Source organism: Macaca fascicularis, chromosome 14 (genome assembly GCF_037993035.2).
Source record: "Macaca fascicularis isolate 582-1 chromosome 14, T2T-MFA8v1.1".
In the NCBI taxonomy this organism is placed as follows: domain Eukaryota; kingdom Metazoa; phylum Chordata; class Mammalia; order Primates; family Cercopithecidae; genus Macaca; species Macaca fascicularis.
This window is the reverse complement of record NC_088388.1, coordinates 16,747,024-16,766,025: the sequence shown is the minus strand read 5'-3', so window position 1 is coordinate 16,766,025 and position 19,002 is coordinate 16,747,024. Positions and strand designations below refer to the sequence as shown.

Sequence of the window (19,002 nt, the reverse complement as noted above, 5' to 3'; positions counted from 1 at the left end):
ATCTCCAGTATAAGTTACATGCAAGTTATTCAACAAATATTTAAAGGATTATGAGTAAAGGTATAAAAGTTGCCAATTTTCTTGCTCCAGCACAAACTAAAGAAATATAATAGTAAGTTGGTACAAAAATATTACGGTTTTTGCTATTTTTTTAAGTATTGCAAAAAACTGCAACTACTTTTGCAGCAACCTAATAGAAAATACAATCTGTGACTTAATATTGAGATAATTTTAAGTCCAAAGATATAAGTATGATTTGCAGGTATAGTCTCGTCTAGTAGTACAAAAGGTGGGATTGTTTTACATATGTCTGACTATCATAACCAAGAAGAGAAAACTAATTTCTTAATCCTTTAATGTATCCAAAGTCCCTACATGCCAGGTTGTTAATTAAATACATGAATTCAGAACTTGGGTGAGAGATCAAGGCTAGAGATACAGGTTTTGGAATCATGGCACAGTTCTTAGGTCACCCAAGAATTAAGTGCAGGCTGAGAACCAAACGTCAAAACTATGACTTTTGCTCCAAGATATAAAGGTCAGCATGAGATGGAGGAAAAAAGACAAATGCTCACTGGGAAGAGGTAGGAGTGAAAGAAGGAAAAACAGAAGAGTGAGGTGATATAGAAACCTATATAGGGGTATATCAAGGCAGGTGGAGGAATTAATTGCCACAAATCCTGAGATATCAAGTAAAAGTGAGACAGAGAAGTGATCTTTGGATAAAGTAGCATTGAGTTGTCATGTGTCCTCGATAAGATTAGCCTCAATGGATATATGTTACAGAAATACAACTGGACCATGATATAGTGTTAATAAGATAGGAGGAAGTCAGGGCAATGAGTAGAGGTAGTTCTTTTGGAAAGATTAATTATAGAAGGGAGTTAGGGATAAATTAATAAGTTGGTGACTGGATGGGACTTACTGTCACGGACACTGTGAAGAAGGTGGCACTAGAAAATATTTGTATATAAATGAGGATATTATGATAGAGTTTGAGATACTAATGCTTGGGGAGAGTAGAGGTATAATTTCAGAAGTAAAATCCGTGGAAAACTCCAAAGACATGAAAGAGCTGGTCTTAGGTAGAAGCAGAGATACATTATCCATAATGACGTGAGGGGAGAAAGAGAGCATTTATAAAGATTTAGAGGTGGTAAGGTGAGGATGATCATATCTTCCCCCGCCCCCGCCGCCCTCCGCCCGCAGGACGAAGTATGAGGAAAGTTCAGTAACACAGAGTAAAGTGATGATGAATTCTCTCTAATTGTATTAAGCAGTTTAAATGGGGGACACATAGAAGAAACAACTAAATTTAATTAAATGGGTATTTAGACAGATGAGCAAAGTGGAGGGAGGGTGGAACCATGGAACTGAACATAACTGATAGCGCATCATTATGTGATAGACCGTGGAATCTCAACTGGGCAATGAGTGAAATGCAGACATAAGACAGTGATGAATAATGATAAAGTACAAATGTCCTTAGAGCGGTGATTTAAGAGAAAAATTAAGGGATAAATATGATAGCAGATGAACCAGAATAAAAATAAATATGAAGGAGAATGCAAGTTCTGATACAGTTTCGGATGTGTTTGAGAGAAACCTTAGTTAACAATTGAAAGTGGAAGTTATTGGGATATGACATGAGGGCTCTTCAGGTGGTTAGGAGGAAATAGTTCTTCCTTTGTGGTCTCTAACGAATATTTTATTTATTTATTTATTTTTGAGATGGAGTCTCTCTGTGTGTGTGTGTATATATATATATGATACTAGGGTATTAAAAAGTATACTTCATCTTAAATTATCTACTTTAACACAGAGAAACAGCTTAAACAATCAGAGAATACAATTAACATGAAAATGTGTTTTCTTCTTCATAACAAATGATGCGTGACATGGCTTTACAAGATGTGTTTCTGTAAGATCTTCTTTAGGGCGTTTTTTACATCCTTATTTTTTAAACTATAGATGAGGGGATTTAGCATAGGGATTATTACTGTATAAAAGACAGAGACAACCTTGTCCTGCTCCATTGAGTAGCTAGATGTAGGGCGCAAGTACATGAAGAGGATTGTTCCAAAGAATATGGTGACAGCCATGAGGTGAGAGGCACAGGTGGAGAAGGCTTTGTGCCTGCCCTCTAACGAAGGCATCTTCAAGATGGCAATGAAGATACACAGGTAGGAAATGAGGACAATCATAACACAGCAGATGACATTAAAACTTGAGAAAGCCATGATCACAATGCCATTGACATGGGTATCAGAGCAAGAGAGTTTGAGCAGCGGTGGAGTATCACAGTAGAAATGGTTGATCCTATTAGAGCCACAAAAGGACAATCTAAAAGTCATCCCTGTGTGTATGGCTGCATTTCCAAAACCTGCTAGGAAGGAGGTAGCTATTAGCCAAAAGCAAATTCTCCCAGACATGAGTACTGGGTAGAGCAGGGGATTCCAAATGGCTGCGTAGCGGTCGTATGCCATCATTGCCAACAGGAAGCACTCAGTCCCCAGGAAGGAGCCAAAGAAGTAGAACTGGGCAGCACATTCATGAAAAGAAATGGCCTTATTCTCAGCCATGAGGTTCACCAGCATCTTGGGAGTGACGGAAGAAGAGTAAGAGGCATCCACAAAAGAGAGGCTACTGAGAAAGAAGTACATGGGAGTGTGGAGACAGAGATCAATCTTAATCAATACAATCATCCCCAAATTGCCCACCATGGTTGCCATATAGATTAACAGAAATAATGCAAAGAGGACCCCTTGTAGATCTGGATTGTCAGAAAGTCCTAAGAGGAGAAATTCTGTCAATTCTGTTTGATTTCTGCCTCGAACCTCTTTCATAAGTCTCATCCTTTGAGCTGCAATAAGAAAGAAGATCCACAGTGGAATTTAGTCAGATGAATACATGATGGAGCTATAATATATTTTTAGTGAAACATAAATTCCAACAGAAGAGCAAAAAGTGAAAAGCATAGTAAAAGGTATGTTGGATTTGATGTCAAATCAAAAGACTTGTAGCATAGTACTAGGTGTGCTGCCTACTAACAAATGACTGAAGCAAGTGGTTTAGTATCTATTAACTACAGTCATTCCTAGATTTAACTATTTATTGAATAATTAAAATAACTTATTCTTAAGATGTTATTGCCATAATTACTTGTGATAAATATATTAATTTATATATTGACATACCCTCCAGACAGAACTACTGGAGAAGGATAATAGAATGAATTCAGGCCACTGACAATTCCTCCTCAGTACTAATAGAATGAAGAAAAATCTTGAAAGTTAACAAAATTAATCAATAGTGCCAGACAAGAAAAATAGTTGGGCTGGGCATGGTGGCTCACACCTGTAATCTCAGCACTTTGAGAGACAAAAGCAAGGCTGATCACTTGAGCTCAGAAGTTCAAGACCAGCCTGAGCAATGTGGCAAAAATCTCATCTCTACAAAAAAAAATTTTTTAAATAGCTGTGGGTGGTGGCTCATGCTTGTGGTCTCAGCTACTCAGGAGACTGAGGTGGGAGGATTGCTTGACCCTGGGAGTTCGAGACTGCAGTGAGCTGGGTTTGTGCCACTACACCAGTCCAGCCTGTGCAATAGAATGAGACCGTGTCAAAAAAAAGAAAAAGAGGGGGGGGGAAGAAAGAAAGAGAGGGAGAGAAAGAAAGAAGGAAAGAAAGAGAGGGAGAGAAAGAAAAAAAAAGAAAAAGGAAAGAAAGAAAAGAAAAGAAGAGACGGAAGGAAGGAAGGAAGGAAGGATAAAAATAACTCTTAGGATACAGGAAGAACTTTAAAAATGTCTGGCCAAAGAAGAAAACAAATCGAGAATATTCCCACACAGCCAGTACAGTTCGAACCCCCCTCTGATTTCCCAGGATAAACATCTACAGGGAACAGAAGACGTTCAGTTAACTAGTAATTTTCCATAAATCACTCCAGTATTTAGAGAATCCAATTATAAGAATGAGTAGGCATCCCTGAAAAAAATGACAGAAGTAGCCAAGGCAGTGAAAATCTCTAATACTCAGAGTCACAAGTTCTCAAGAAAACCAGAAAACATCAGAAGTAGCACATGTAATTTTTCAGCCATCATAGTGAATCAGGGGAATAATTGAATACCAAGTAATCAAAATGGAGATAAGAGTCACCCTTTGCAAGGTGTAATGAAGATAAATAGAGGACATGACAAGTAAAACAAATAAAAAAGAAAATTCAGAATAGATGCCTAGATCTTCCAAATCAAAGTTTAAACACCACCAGTGGAATTATTCTCCACTTTAACTCAAATCCCCACCCCTTCCATGATCTCAGATTATTGAACAAAAGTTTAAACTTTACCAAGCTAATTGTTAAAATCTATCTCAGAAGATAAGACAGAGGTAAATCTTTTACTACTCACAGAAAGAGGTTATTTGATACTGCCTAAATGAAAAACATGCGGTCAAAGTGACCCAGTACCCTTGCTTAGCATTGAAGATAAAGAAGTTTCTAAAAACAGTGATAGAGCGGGAAGGAACTGGTTCTATTATCACAGACAGTGCCATAAACAGAAGCACCTATTTATGCTGGGCTCCACCTAATTGTCATTGAGATAGAGGCTCAATACCCTAATCAATAATTAAAACTGACATTTTGAAAGAATTCCATAACAATTTCAAAAAGTGTCATTGCACCCACTATCTTATATAAGCCTTACCACAAATCAGTGAAATAAATTATCAGGTAATATCCCAAGAGTATACATAATATCGTCTTTTGTTAGATGAGGCCAGCAAAGTGTGGGGGTTCTGAGCCAACCAGTGGTGAATCCTGAGCTAGAACGTAGGTCTCTTGATGCTAAATTATTTGCTGTTCTTCAGCACCACATTGCCTCCATCTGTATTTCACTGGCATAGATACACAGCCTAGGTCCTCTTTCTTGAAGTAAACTTGCTGTTTGAACTTCAAAGAACAGCATCTTTAGAAGAAATGGAAAAAAAAAAAAAGGAACATCTTTCTTCTGTCCTTCTCAAACAAAGTTTCTCTGAGAGCATTAACAGAAATATTGCACAGAATAAAATGTCTTAGATGTGCTAAACATGCGACATAAGTAATGATGAGTAAAATGTAAGTATTGACATGTGCGAAAATCTGTTGATGATTTCTTATGCTCTACAAGCACTTTATTAACTGTTTCGCTTGTTTATTTAAATTCTATGTAAAAGGCATTTATCACCCCCCTTTTGTAGATAGGAAATGTAAGGTATGAAAGGTTAACTTACCCAAAGTCTCTCGGGGCTCTCAAAGTTAGCCTAACAACGTCTAAATGTATGTCCAGCCAATGTACCTTTCATTCTTTTAACATTTGAGGTCGTTTAGAAAAGCTCTGTCAATAACAGATATGAGCACTGATAGACAAAGAGATTGATATTGTGATTCTCAGAGATTTATTAATACTTTAAAATACATTTGGTTAAATAAAAATGTCGTATATCCTAAAGAGAAAATATAATTACAGTTGATGAAAATTGTCTTTCTTAGGACTCACATATATTAATCAGCAAGATAGCAAAATATTATTTGTTTTCCATCTGCTGGTATAAATAACACACTTCTGTCTCCCCCTCTATTCTGATAAATATTTTTCCTGCTTCAGTGCAGGATTTCCCCAGGCTCTGCTGAGATTTTTCAGTCAATTCTTTAGCCCAGAGATTCCTTAGCCAGAGATCTGGGCTCCCAATTTCTAAGAGTTTCTAAAAATAATACTAAAGTTTCATGATATATTTCTTTTATTTAAAAGATCTTTAAAATAATACTTATTGCTGCTTATATTTTTCCTAATGGCTATATATTTTGCAAAAAATAACACATACAACATTTATTTTACATTCTTTTCTTAGCGACTCAATGCTCTTGGAATTTTGTGTTGATAAGCGATTGAGGAAATTAACAGGATTGTGAATTTTTCTTCAGGATAGTAAGTTAAATAGACAGAAACCTTTATATCTCTTGTCTTACCTTTAGTAACTGTTTGATTTCTACTTGATCCCTTTGCTTGCTCCTGTCCAATGCTTAAATTCACTGAAAAGAAAGCAGATAAAAAAAAAAGAGAGAGAAATCTTTCTTCTTAGAGGAAGCATTCACGCTAATTCTCCCAGGGTAAGCAGGAGATATAGCTGGAACAGATTCTGTAGAACACCTGTAAAAGAAGTAGGACAACTGAAACTGTTTACCTCTTCCTTGTGATGTTACTCTGCATTCAGCAGAGATTGAGTCTTTTGTTCCTTTACTTTTCTTTAAAGATAATATCGCAATTTTTTATATCAGAGTAAAATACATTTCAGTATACAGAGTGTATCACGCAGTGCAGCTGTCATATCAATTGCAGTTAATTTCAGTTGTGGAGTCTCTAGAATTGACACTCCAATAAGCATCCTAACTTAAGTAAAATATATTTCTTGTTAGTTGGTCTTCAGGGACTGTGTCTCTCATGTCACCTCATCGTAATCTGCTTATTTGTCACCTCTGAAATTAAGAAAATCACAGGTCTTTTTCATTTTCTCTACTTTACTCTTGGGACACCTGGGCCCAGCAGAGAATGAATTTGAGCCCCATATTCCTAACCACCATGAACCATCCTTCTTCTCTCTCCCCTGATAGCTAGAGGTTTGCCCTTGGGAGAATCAAAAGAATCCACAAAAGAGCAGATGAGCTCTACCTGGGGCCCCATCTTCTATAAGTGTACATGTTAGCAGTTAGGCTACCTGGATAGTGGTGACGGAGGTAGACAAAAGAGGAAGGTCTTGGCTTGGAAATCTGATTGTATGACTTTGGGCGTTTCACTAAATCTTTCTGTGTCTTAGCTTTTTCCTTTCTAATATCTACCTTATAGGGTGACTCTGGAGAGAAAATAATTTAACAAATGTGAATTGCTGCATCCAATACATATAATAATTAATAAATGAGTTTCCCTTACCCTTACATTCTTCCCCACTCTCCAGAGTAAGAAATAGTTATCAGCAGCCAGGCACAGTGGCTTATGTCTGTAATCCCAACACTTTGGGAGGCCAAGGCTGGTGGATCACCTGAGGTCAGGAGTTCAAGACCAGCCTGGCCAATATGGCAAAACCCTGTCTCTACTAAAAATATAAAATTAGCCTGGCATAGTGGTGTGCATCTGTAATCCCAGCTACTTGGGAGGCTGAGGCAGGAGAATCACTTGAACTCGGGAGGCAGACATTGCACTGAGCTGAGATGCTGCCCCTGCACTCCAGCCTGAGCGACAGAGCGAGACTACGTTAAAAAAAAAAATAGAAAACAAAAGCCAACAACAAAGGAAATAAATAGTTATCAGCCTATGTAGCCTACATTGAGACATATGGGGTGCCCTATTGTCCAAAGATATCTTCCATATAAAAGACATAGAATCTGAAACAAATTCATCGATACCTAATCATCATTCACATTATTTATGCTACTTTGAGAAGGCACTTTAATTAATCCATCGCTCTGTATTATTTAGTCAGTGCAATTTGCATGAATTGCTGAGAGACATAAAGACTTTAAAACTGTTTTGTTTTATGTCAAGCAATTCAGACAAGAAATATTTGCATTACTTTGATTAAGTCTTGACCTTCTTGCTTTTTAAATTAATACCTTGAAGGAAAAATGCAGTACGGTTCCTGTCAATTCACGGCCTCAAACAGAACTAGTAAATGAGACTCTTTATTCAATAAATAAGTAAATAATCTCAATAAGTGTAAATTAGTTGCTACATGAGAACAAAGTGTGATGATTTAAGTGAGATTAAGGTTTGCGCAATTGGAGTATGGATGAAGGTGGGAAGAAAGATCGTATGGCACAAGGAGGTCAGTGGTAAGGGACATAGAATATCAAGATTTCAGGTAATAATGGAGTGGTGGAATGAGACTTGTAGGCATGAGGGAGTAATTAGGACCTGGACAGGATAGGTTGTAGGACCTAATCAGCCCCAGGCTATAAAGAGCTTCAAAACAAGAAGAGAACTCAACAAGTGTCATTAAGGAGGCACCAGATGATGGCATGTCTCCCTGCCACTAGGATGTGAACCGATCAGAAGTCAGGATGAAATGAAATCTCCATGAAGAATTTGGAGAATTCACACTGGTGACAGGATTTTGAGCTCAGTACTGTAAAGAATGAATCACTGACAGTTAAGTTGCAATGAATATTTTATAAAGAACCAAGGGATCCCCACAGGCCAATAACCAAGCAACAAGCATTTATTGGGCAACTAATAGAAGAAATCATGACTAATAAAGATGTGACCTCCACTCCAGAGAGCTTACACATTAATGCATATCATGAATAATGGTGAGAACCTGTTCAGCCAGCCCTTTCCTTAGTCATAGGATAAAAGACTGGGCCAAGTGATAATAGCAGCTAACATTTCCTGGGCAGGTACTGCTTGCCAAGTGCCCCCTTAAATACACGTGTTTTCTGATGCATGCATCCTCCATCACAGATAAGTTGGATCTTCAAAAGGAACCTGTCTAAATAGTTAATTCAGATCAGAAATGGGATTCAAACAGTTTTTTTCATACTCCAGAATGTGTATTGCTAGCCATTTTGTGTTTCTGCAGTTCAAAAGTAGCAAAGAGTTTGTGAAAAAAAAAAATCCTTCTGTTTTAAATATAGATAACACATAAACTACAATAACGACTAATGGCTTATTTTATGTGCTCTGGGCAATATTGGAAACCTCTGGAGTAGTGTCTTGATGACAGTAGTTGCTGAGAGAAGGAGTGAATTATAGGTATTAGGAGTGAAAAGGTGGAGGGACTAAACTTCTAACAGTGAATTTTATCACCCCTTAGTTAAGAATTACTTTAATATCAGATGCCTACAACTTAAAGGCAATCTCAGTGGAGGTGGTTTTTTTCTCTTTTAGAGACATTATGGAAATTATTGGCTGTCATAGTGACAGAGGGATATACTGTAGAATCTAGTGAGTGGGAGGCAAAAATACAGAAAGCCTGCAAGCTATAAGACAGTCCCAAAGCACAAAAATTGCCCATTCCCTCTGGAATTTTTAAGTATCCTGCTAGTTATGCACTTGATAGAATTGTCTTAAGCCTTTTAGATAGATCTACCTCCATTTTACATGTAAATACATTTTATATATAAATATGAATATTGCTGCATGACTTTTTATGTAACAAATTTGCCATAAATGTATATATTAAGTAACTCTAGGGGAAAAATGGTTTGGAGCTTTACCAAGAGCTGTTCATCATTTCAGAAATGTATGTCCTCAGTTATAAGGTAGCAAAACTGCTTGAGGTGCTTATAGGACAAACCTGTGCCAGCCTGCATTTATAGTCACATTCATGGGGATTACATATACATACAAGCATCTGCCTTTGCATTATGTAGTTATGCCTGACCAATTAGTAACTAAAATAAGCATTAAATTGTTTATTATCAATTACTTTCCTTTTATTTTTCCTCTTTAAATTAGGCATGTAGGGAAATAATAGTCTCTGGGAATGTCACAGTTCTCTTTCAGGAGCACAGAAGGGGCAAGCTAAAATACTTGCTATAAAAAGATGGCATTGGGTCAAAAAGGGTATAGGACCACTGTTGCAGAGGAAGTTTATGTGCCAGTCACCAACCATTAACAGGATTTCATCCATATAGATTTTATATCACCTGGCCAAACCAAGAAGAGGAATTCCCTTCTTAGGCCTTATAAATTTATTTTATCTTAAAGAAAGCTTTATTTGTCTTGTATAAAGTATGGCTACATTCCACTATGCAGCCATCAAAAAGAATGAGTTAATGTCCTTTGCAGGGACATGGATGAAGCTGGAAACCATTGCTCTCAGCAAACTAGCAAAGAACAGAAAACCAAACACCGCATGTTCCAACTCATAAGTGGGAGTTGAACAATGAGGACACATGGACACAGGGAGGGGAATATCACACACCAGGGCCTGTTGGGGGCTTGGGGGCAAGGGGAGGGAGAACATCAGGACAAATACCTGATGCATTCAGGGCTTAAAACCTAGACGACAGGTTGATAGGTGCAGCAAACCAACATGGCACATGTATACCGATGTAACAAAACTGCACGTTCTGTACATGTACCCCAGAACTTAAAGTAAAATCTTTTAAAAAAAAAAGTATGGCTATATTCCAATACACCAAACATTAAATACTACTACTGTTACTGCCACTACTACTACAGGAGAAAGAGCTTAGTAAATTAGCAAAATGTGAAATTGATGTAATAGCCTTCATATAAGCCAGCAAATTTCCAATTAGAAAATGTAAATGGAAGAGAAGATTCCCACTTATGATTTTCAAACATAAAATACCTAACTATTAACCAAATGAGAAATGTGCAAAAACATCTGTGAGAAAAACTGTAAAACTCCAGAAAGATACAAAAGTAGACTTGAGCACATATGAGGACATATGTGCTCTTAGATAGCAAGATTGGAGTGCATAAAGGTGGCAGTTGTCCAAAAGTTAATTCATAAATTTTACATTGTTCTAATCAGAATACCTTCCTTAAATATGTTGACTATAAAGTTTATATGGAAGGTTTTTAAAAAAATTCTAATATAGCAATGAAAACCCTTGAAAAAGAGAACAAATGAAAATGGGGTTAGACCTACCTACTGGTATAAAATACATCAGGAAGCTTGTATAATTAAAACCATGTATTATTGATAAATGATTTGGGTAGACATAGCAAATAAACAGAAAATAGGGAAAATAAAGATAAAGACCCAATGAGATGAAAGTAAAATTCAAGATGTAATAACAACACCTCCAAAACATTAAAGGAAAAGTAAATTTTTAAATAAATGCCATTTAGGCAATTGGATAGCCTTATGGAGAAATATAAATTTCTTTTACCATACACTATCAAAATATTAACAAATCAAATTATAAATACAGAAAAATTAAGCCATACTAGCACTAAAATAAACATGATGAATTATTTAACAATTGATGTGAATTTGAATATAAATAGAACTCAAAATCCAGATATGATCAAATTAAAAATTGATAAATTTGGTAACATGAAGGAAACAGAAAGGAAGGAAAGAAAAAAGACCTGTTGAATGGTAATAAATATCTTAACAAAAATCAGAAGATAAATGATAAAGTGGAGAAAAGGTATACCTTATACACCAGGCCAAACAAATGTCTCCAGTATATAAAGAATACCTAAAAGCTATGAAGAGAAAGATTAATAAAGACATCCAAAAGACAGAAGAAATGTGCACCGATAAAATTAGACACACAAAAATAGAAATGCAAATAAATTACACTTTAATATTTTCAAAAGTTCAGTCTTTGTAACAGCCAGGATCCAGTCAGGAGACAGAAAACCACATGGTAATTCTAACAGACAAAATTTAATATAGAGAATTATCACCTGGTAACAGTAAATTATCAAGTGATTGAGAAAAGTCTAAAGTAAACAGGAAGAATAGACACAGAGCAGCCACTGCCTCTAGAGCTGAGGGGAGCATCCACAGCAGGAAAAAATAAAATAAAAGACCCCCACCCCTCCTTTATGGCTCCTTTTGATGTGGTTGTACTGGGTGCTGCTGTGTTCTGCTCCATGGCAGGGACATTCCCTGGCCAGGCCTAGCAAGCAAGAAACCACCCAGTAGGATTAATTTACCATGTCCAGGTGCCGTAAGACCAAAGCGGGGCAAAGATGGGTAAGTTTGGAGTTGAGAGACACAAAAAGTTAGGAGTGGAACAATATTTATTCCTAACAAGAGAAAATGCAAATCACAACTAGCTTGTAAGAACATTTTCCACCTTAAGATCAGCAAAAACAGAGAGAGAGGATAGACAGACAGATAGATATGAGAGAGAGAGAGAGAGAGAAATGATAGATAGAGGTAAATTTAGATGGGAAATACAAACCTAGACAATAAACTTTATTGGAAAGACCAGGGGAAAGCAGCACACATGCATTGCTTGAGGAACATTTGGCAACATTTAGCAAAACTGCCTATTACAGTTTCCTTTCACCCAACAATTCCTCTTCTCAGAAACCAACCCAGTGATATACTGGGCAAAGTAGGGAAAAGCATATGCAGTTAGCTATTTATCACTACATTTTTTCCTAATAGCAAGATCTCAAAACTAACTCAAATGTCTGTGAACAGATACCTGATAGACAATGGTATATCCACACAATGGATTATTATGAAGCTGGATAAATGAAAGAATAATCTGTATATGCTGACATAGAGTAAGTTATAGAATATGTGAAAAATTTAAAAATCAATGTGCAATATAGTATAAATGACAACATGTATATAAGAAGTGGAAAATACAAATATATATATGCATTACTTATACTTCAGAAGTAAATAATACATATATGAATAGAAAAAGATGAAATGGCTACCCATAGACTGAGAGAAGTTATGGAATAAAGAAAACAGGGATATAAATAAGACTTCTGTATGTGTCACTATTGTAAAATTTTGACTTGGAAAACATGTAAATGTTTACTTAAAAAGTAAAAAACAAAAAGACCCAAAAGTTGATTTGAAAACTAATATCTAAAAATACGTGATTATGTCAATGTTATTAGGAATTAAGTATCAGAAACAAAGATTCAGGAATAAAAACAAAAACTAATAAACAACTTTGTAGGTTAAAATTTGTGTTTAGCCGGGCGCGGTGGCTCACGCCTGTAATTCCAGCACTTTGGGAGGCCGAGGTGGGCAGATCACTAGGTCGGGAAATCGAGACCATCCTGGCTAACACGGTGAAACCCCGTCTCTACAAAAAAATACAAAAAAAAAACTAGCTGGGCGAGGTGGCGGGCGCCTGTAGTCCCAGCTACTCGGGAGGCTGAGGCAGGAGAATGGCATAAACCCGGTGGGGCGGAGCTTGCAGTGAGCGGAGATCTGGCCACGGCACTTCAGCCTGGGCGACAGAGCGAGACTCTGTCTCAAAAAATAAAAATTAAAAATTAAAAAATTTTTTTAAATGTGCTTAGAAACAACAGTATGAACCCATGTGCTACATACATGTGTAATTCATGTGTGTATGTATATGCACATCATGCACACACATACACATGTAAGTATTCCCTACCTCTGTCCACTGAAAAGGTCCGTTCCATTTTCTTTCATTCTAATCTAGACTGTTATTCACTTGAAATAGTGAAATTCAATAATTGAAGTGTTTTTCCTTTATGTCTGTAAGTGTACGTTGAAGGATCTTATGAGGGAAAAACAAAACTAAGCAAACTCTTGATTGTATTTTCTCTGGGAAATTAATTGAGGATATTTTTCACAACACCACGCAGTGAACTCTATATGAGGACCGTAGAAGAAATGCCTCTCAGGTCCAATAGCATTTCCTAAGTGGTTTTCAATTGTACAGGCAGTGAGAATCTTAAAACTGCTCTTTATTCTAGTGTTTTTGTTCTTTTGTGTTTGTTTGCTTCACAATGGAAATCTGGAACAAATTCGTGTGTTATTTCTTGAAATGTACCCAAAAAAAAGCATAAAAATTTTTACTCAATCCCATTTTTTGGTTTAATATTTGAATCTTATCTTTCCTTCATTCTATTTTCCTCAAGAATGTATACAATGAGATCAAAAATGAAAACTTTTATCAAGGTGCCCTAAATCCTTTCCTTGGGTGAGAATCTTAGCCCTATGGACATTGATCTTCTCACCCTTCTTATAAAAGGAGTAAAACATGAACATGATACACAGAGAGATGGGTGTTTTTGTTCTATCTACCTCACTAAGTTGTGTGACCCTAGAAATGTGAATTTACTCTCAGTCACTCGCTTTATCTATAAAGAAGAAATTCGCTCATTTTATCTGAAAACAGAGACAACATTAGCCTCAGAAGATTAAATTGATCACATGTGTGAAGGAATCCTGCAGCATCTCTAGTGAATAAAAGTTCTTCAAAAATATTAATTTCCTTTCCCTGTCCACCAAAATATGCTCTCAAACAAGATTAAATCTGATTAATTTGTCTTGCAATGTTCAATTCCAGATATGTGTCCCTTATGCCAGATTCATGTACAGTTTTTAATTAGAAATAACTTTTTAGATATTCTTTAATAATTATAGCAATACATAATGTTTTAGAAATTATGTGGGGAAGTAAGTTATTCATACTTTTTTCATGTTACTAAAGAGGATGTTACTAGATATTAGAACAGCCTCACATGTGATAGGATAGAGTACTCTTCCACAAATTAATAAGTCATTTTCCACAAATTTTTGTTAATGACCAAGGAGTAAGAAAGACTGTAAATTTGTTTCAAGTTCCCTAGAGTGGTTATTATAGATCTTCATTAAATATGTTATATTTCTAGATGCCTCCACACTGTTAAGTAGCTAAAACTTTCAATACATCAATTTCTCATGCAAACACTCACATTGTTCTCTTGTCCATCTGATTGAAAAAGAGTGGATTCTACAGTTCCCTTCATTTGTAGAAAGATGATTAGTGCTTTCCTGGCAATGAACAATATAGAACATCTCCTCCAATGTCCCTATACTCAATATTCTCTTAGTAAAAACTGAGACTCTAAGAAAAAAAGTTGATAGCCGGAAGCAGCTGGCATTGTCTTGTCCCACCAGTTCTCCCTGGAGAAACATCAATGCTTAGTTGTCTATAGCAATTATTACTGACATTACTAACAAATCCCCGCTTTAGTGTATGCTTTGTATACCTACAGCTTTTCTGGTTGACACTTTTCTAGTGTGTGTTTGTTTGTTTGTGACAAGGTCTGACTCTGTAACCCAGGCTGAAATGCAAAGGCACAATCTCAGTTGACTGCAGCCTTGACCTCCTGGACTCAAGTGATCCTCCCATCTCAGCCTCCTGAGTAGCTGGAGACCACAGGTGCACACCACTATGCCCAGCTAATTTTTGTATTTTTCTGGTAGAGTCAGGGTTTCACCATGCTGCCTACACTGGTCTTGAATCCTGCGTTCAAGGGATCCTTGCATCTCAGCCTCCCTAAGTGCTAGGATTACAGATGTGAGCCACTGCACTGGGCCTCTACCTGTTTCTTAACTATTTTCAAAGAACCCTGTCAGTGCCTCAGCAAAAAGATGAGCCTGAGTGAAATTTCAATGATCCTTTTTCATTTTGATTAGAAACAGAAGAAAGTTCTTCAATCTGCTAGTGAATGAAATCAAAAATCCCTTTTTGCCAAAGGAAGCACCTGAAGTTTCTTTCATGTAAAAATTAAAAGAAAATGTAAACTAATTCCTTTTTTTGTAATGTTTAAGGTCAGGGTACATGTTCAGGTTTGTTACGTAGGTAAACTTGCATCACAAGGATTTATCATACAGATTATTTCATCAGGCAGCTAATAAGCCAAGTATCCTTATTTTTCTTGATCTTCTCCCTTCTCCCACCCTCCACCCTCCATCAGGGTGTGTTGTTCCCCTCTATGGGTTAATGTGTTCTCATCATTTAGCTCCCACTTATAAGTGAGAACATGTGGTATTTGGTTTTCTGTCCCTGCCTTAGTTTGCTAAGGATAATGGCCTCTAGTTTATGAAAAATGACCAGACACATCAGATAGTTCATGGTGGCAAGTATACAGAACTCTGAATTACTGCTTTTTAATTTATGCTTCTTCATTTTCTTCATTGACAAATGTTGGTTTCTCCAAGAAACTTCTATAAGACTTTGTTCGTGGTAGCTCTTTTATGCCACTTAAAATTAGTTTTAAAAAGCTTTACTGAGTTATAAAGATACACAGATAACTACACATATTTAATGTGTATAGTTTGATGAGTTTAGACATAAGAAAACACCCATGATATCAACATCACAATCAAGGTAACAGAAATATCTACACTACCCAGGATTTCCCTGTGTTCCTTTATTTTTGTTTTTAATTAGAAATAACTTCATATTTATTTCTTTCTAAGCATTACAGCAATGCATATATGCCAGTTCACAACACACAGAAAGTAACCTCCTCTTTCAGAAGACTTTCAGGCATCAGCAAAAAGACTTTTCTCAACTACTCCCTAATTCTCTTTATGTAGGCATCTTTGGGTTGCACAAACACTCCATGCAGTGCTTCTTACTAACTCAATCATCAGTACAATGTCTTTAAAAAATTCCCCTGTGTTTCCTTCTTTTATCATTACATTTGAAGGAGAAGAGAGTGAAATTCCTTGGAGGATCACAGTTCATCAAACCTTTGTGTTTCCTGTGAGTGCATAAAGCATTTCATCACATTTCTTCTGGGAATTGTTTGTGACACTTAAATACCTCCTGCACACAGGAGCGAGGGCGGGATGAGCAAGTAGCTCAGACAACGGCCAGATTAATTCACCGTGTTTCAGTTCTTCTCAGAATATATCTTTGGTTTAATCCATCAAAGAAGAGGAACACTCAACCTCTCACCAACAGGTAGAAAGCAGGCCAGGTCATAGGGCAGAATGTAGAAAGCGATGTGACCTGCTGGGGTGGAGTGTTATGCTTCCCAGTGCCCTTTGAGCATGGGTTCTGTTTGGCACAAATTCCCTGCCATTTTAATATTTAAAAAAAGACAAAGATCACGGGTTTGGTTTTTAGGATATCTTGTTACAAGCATAAATTCAAAAAATGCTAGGAATGGAAGATTCTACAGAATTTGTATTCGCCACCCCATCTGTATCACAGATAGGAAAGGTGCATCTAATGTAGCAATTTACTGAGGTCAAACAATTTATTCTTTAAAAACCGTAGGACTATAACCAGGATCTCCAGACTCTTGCTGCACTATTCTTTTCATATGAACTTGAAAAAGCAAGTGATACATAAAAATCTAAAATACATTTCTTCCTCTATTTACTTCCATAACAGAATACTTGTGCTGGTCTTTTGTTAAATATTTGAGTTTATTATTAACAATGGAATATGCTTATTTGCTGAATATTCTACCATTTCTTTGAATCTAATGGGCTGAACGTTGGCTATATGAGACCAAAAAGAAAAGTGTAGAGGTTTTCTTTCCTTTTGCCTTAGTCAAGCTCAATTTTGAATATTACATCCTTGTCTCTAAATATCATTTAATGGAATTGCTACAGAATTAAATTTGTGTCTTCCTAAAAGCTCAGGCAGTTTGTGATACATCCTCTCTAGGGAATAAGCATGAAGCATTTTTTCTAGGAATTATGAGTGCATACTCATCTAATGAATTAAAACATCTATACTTGCACACAATGGCCAATTGCATTAAACACCTAGCACAGGATGTCACTAAATTCAACCCTTTGTATATATTGTAATCAATTCTTACAGAAAGTTTTTAAGGGAGGCATTATTAGCCCCAATGAACAAATGAAAAATTATGACTCCAAGAAGCTGAGCATTATGTTGAAAATCAGGAGTAGCAGATGGTAAAACCTGAAATTATCTGTCCACTATAAATGAGAACAGGCAGGGTACTTTATGGCTGCTGAAGCACCTTCTAATGCACTGCTTTATTTAATCAGAGCCTTGAATCTATAAGGGAGGAGGAATTATTTTATAATTACATTTCCAATCAAATGAAATGGATTGACTGGCACATACTCAGCTGTGGATTAGAGTACTGACTCCTAGTGCTTCTTACAAGGTTATCTCTTACTCCTTTAAATACTGCAATCTGGTATCTGCATTTTAATTAGTGTCTGTTTCCTCACCTATAAAGGTACAAGTATAGGCCAGGCACAGTGGTGCATGCCTGTAGTCCTAGCACTTTGGGAGGTCAGGAGTTCAAGATCAGCTTGGTCTACATGGTGAAACCCCACCTCTACTAAAAATAGAAAAATTAGCCAGGTGTGGTGGTAAGCACCTGTAGTCCCAGCTACTCGGGAGGCTGAGGCAAGATAATTGCTTGAACCTAGGAGGCGGAGGTTGCTGCAGTGAGCTGAGAACACACCACTGTACTTCAGCCTGGGAGACACAGCAAAACTCCATCTTAACAATATATACATACATACATACATACATACATACATACATACATACATACAGAATAAGTATAAGGTTGGCTAGATGGGTTCATTTTCAACACTAGGATTATTTTTTCTCTTGCTAAAGTTGAAGAACATGCAGACAAATAATATATCATTCTTTGCTGTTTTTTTGTTTGTTTTGTTTTTTCCTGGTGGGTTATTTTAAAATCCCTGCATGAAGAAATAAAGGGAAAAATGAATCCAATAATTACAGCACTACATAGGCAATTGGTAGTCCCGAATTCAGTGGCTGATTCTGCAACTCAGAGAATCATCAAGTGACTTTGCCAGCCCCCTCAACCTAGGTTTTTATTTCGTCATCAGTTTCATCTCTGAAACCATGTCTGCATTCACATGTAGTGAGAAATAGCTGAACTGGAGTAGGGACAAGTATTTTCCTCTTTTTTGTAGCAGCTTTATTCAGGTATAACTGATGTACAACAAATTAAATATGTTTAAAGTATAAAATTTGATATGTCTTTATATATATATATATATATAAAGTGTGTATGCATATAAAACCATTATCACAAAACCATTATCACTGTCAAGATAGTAAATAAATCCATTACCCCCAAAAGTTTCCTCATGCCTCTTGATACTCCCTCCCCTCTGTTCCACCTCACACACACCTCTATCCTGGTGACCACTGATCTGCCTCCTATCAATATTAATTATCTTACACTTTCTGGATTTTTCTAAATGGAATCATACAAGGTATACTCTTTTTTTATCTGGCTGTTTTCTCTCAGTCTAATTTGAGATTCATTCACCACATTGCATGTATGAATAATCTGATTCTTTTAATCATTAAGTAGCATTTCATTTTATGGACATACCCTAATTTACTGACCCTGTCACCTCTGTACAGTTGTTTAATGGCTGGATCATAGAGTTGGTATGCATATGTTTGAGTTTATAAGAAACTACAAAGGTGTTTTCCAAAGTGGTTGTACTACTTTCCATTTCTACCAATAATGATGAAATTTCCAATTATTCTATTTCCTTG

At 36.5% G+C, this 19,002-nt stretch overlaps 2 protein-coding genes across 2 annotated transcripts in view; one reads left to right on the top strand and one right to left on the bottom strand.

Annotated features, from left to right (window-relative positions):
• LOC135967013 (olfactory receptor 9G19-like) overlaps positions 1-19,002 on the top strand; it is a 138,098-nt gene that overhangs the window by 106,159 nt on the left and 12,937 nt on the right. The gene's annotated exons all lie outside the window — the stretch shown is intronic.
• On the bottom strand, positions 1,707-2,992 carry OR5AP2 (olfactory receptor family 5 subfamily AP member 2). Its single transcript, XM_074013603.1, has one exon. The coding sequence runs from the start codon at positions 2,853-2,855 to the stop codon at positions 1,905-1,907; it is 951 nt and encodes a 316-aa protein (XP_073869704.1). The 5' UTR covers positions 2,856-2,992; the 3' UTR covers positions 1,707-1,904.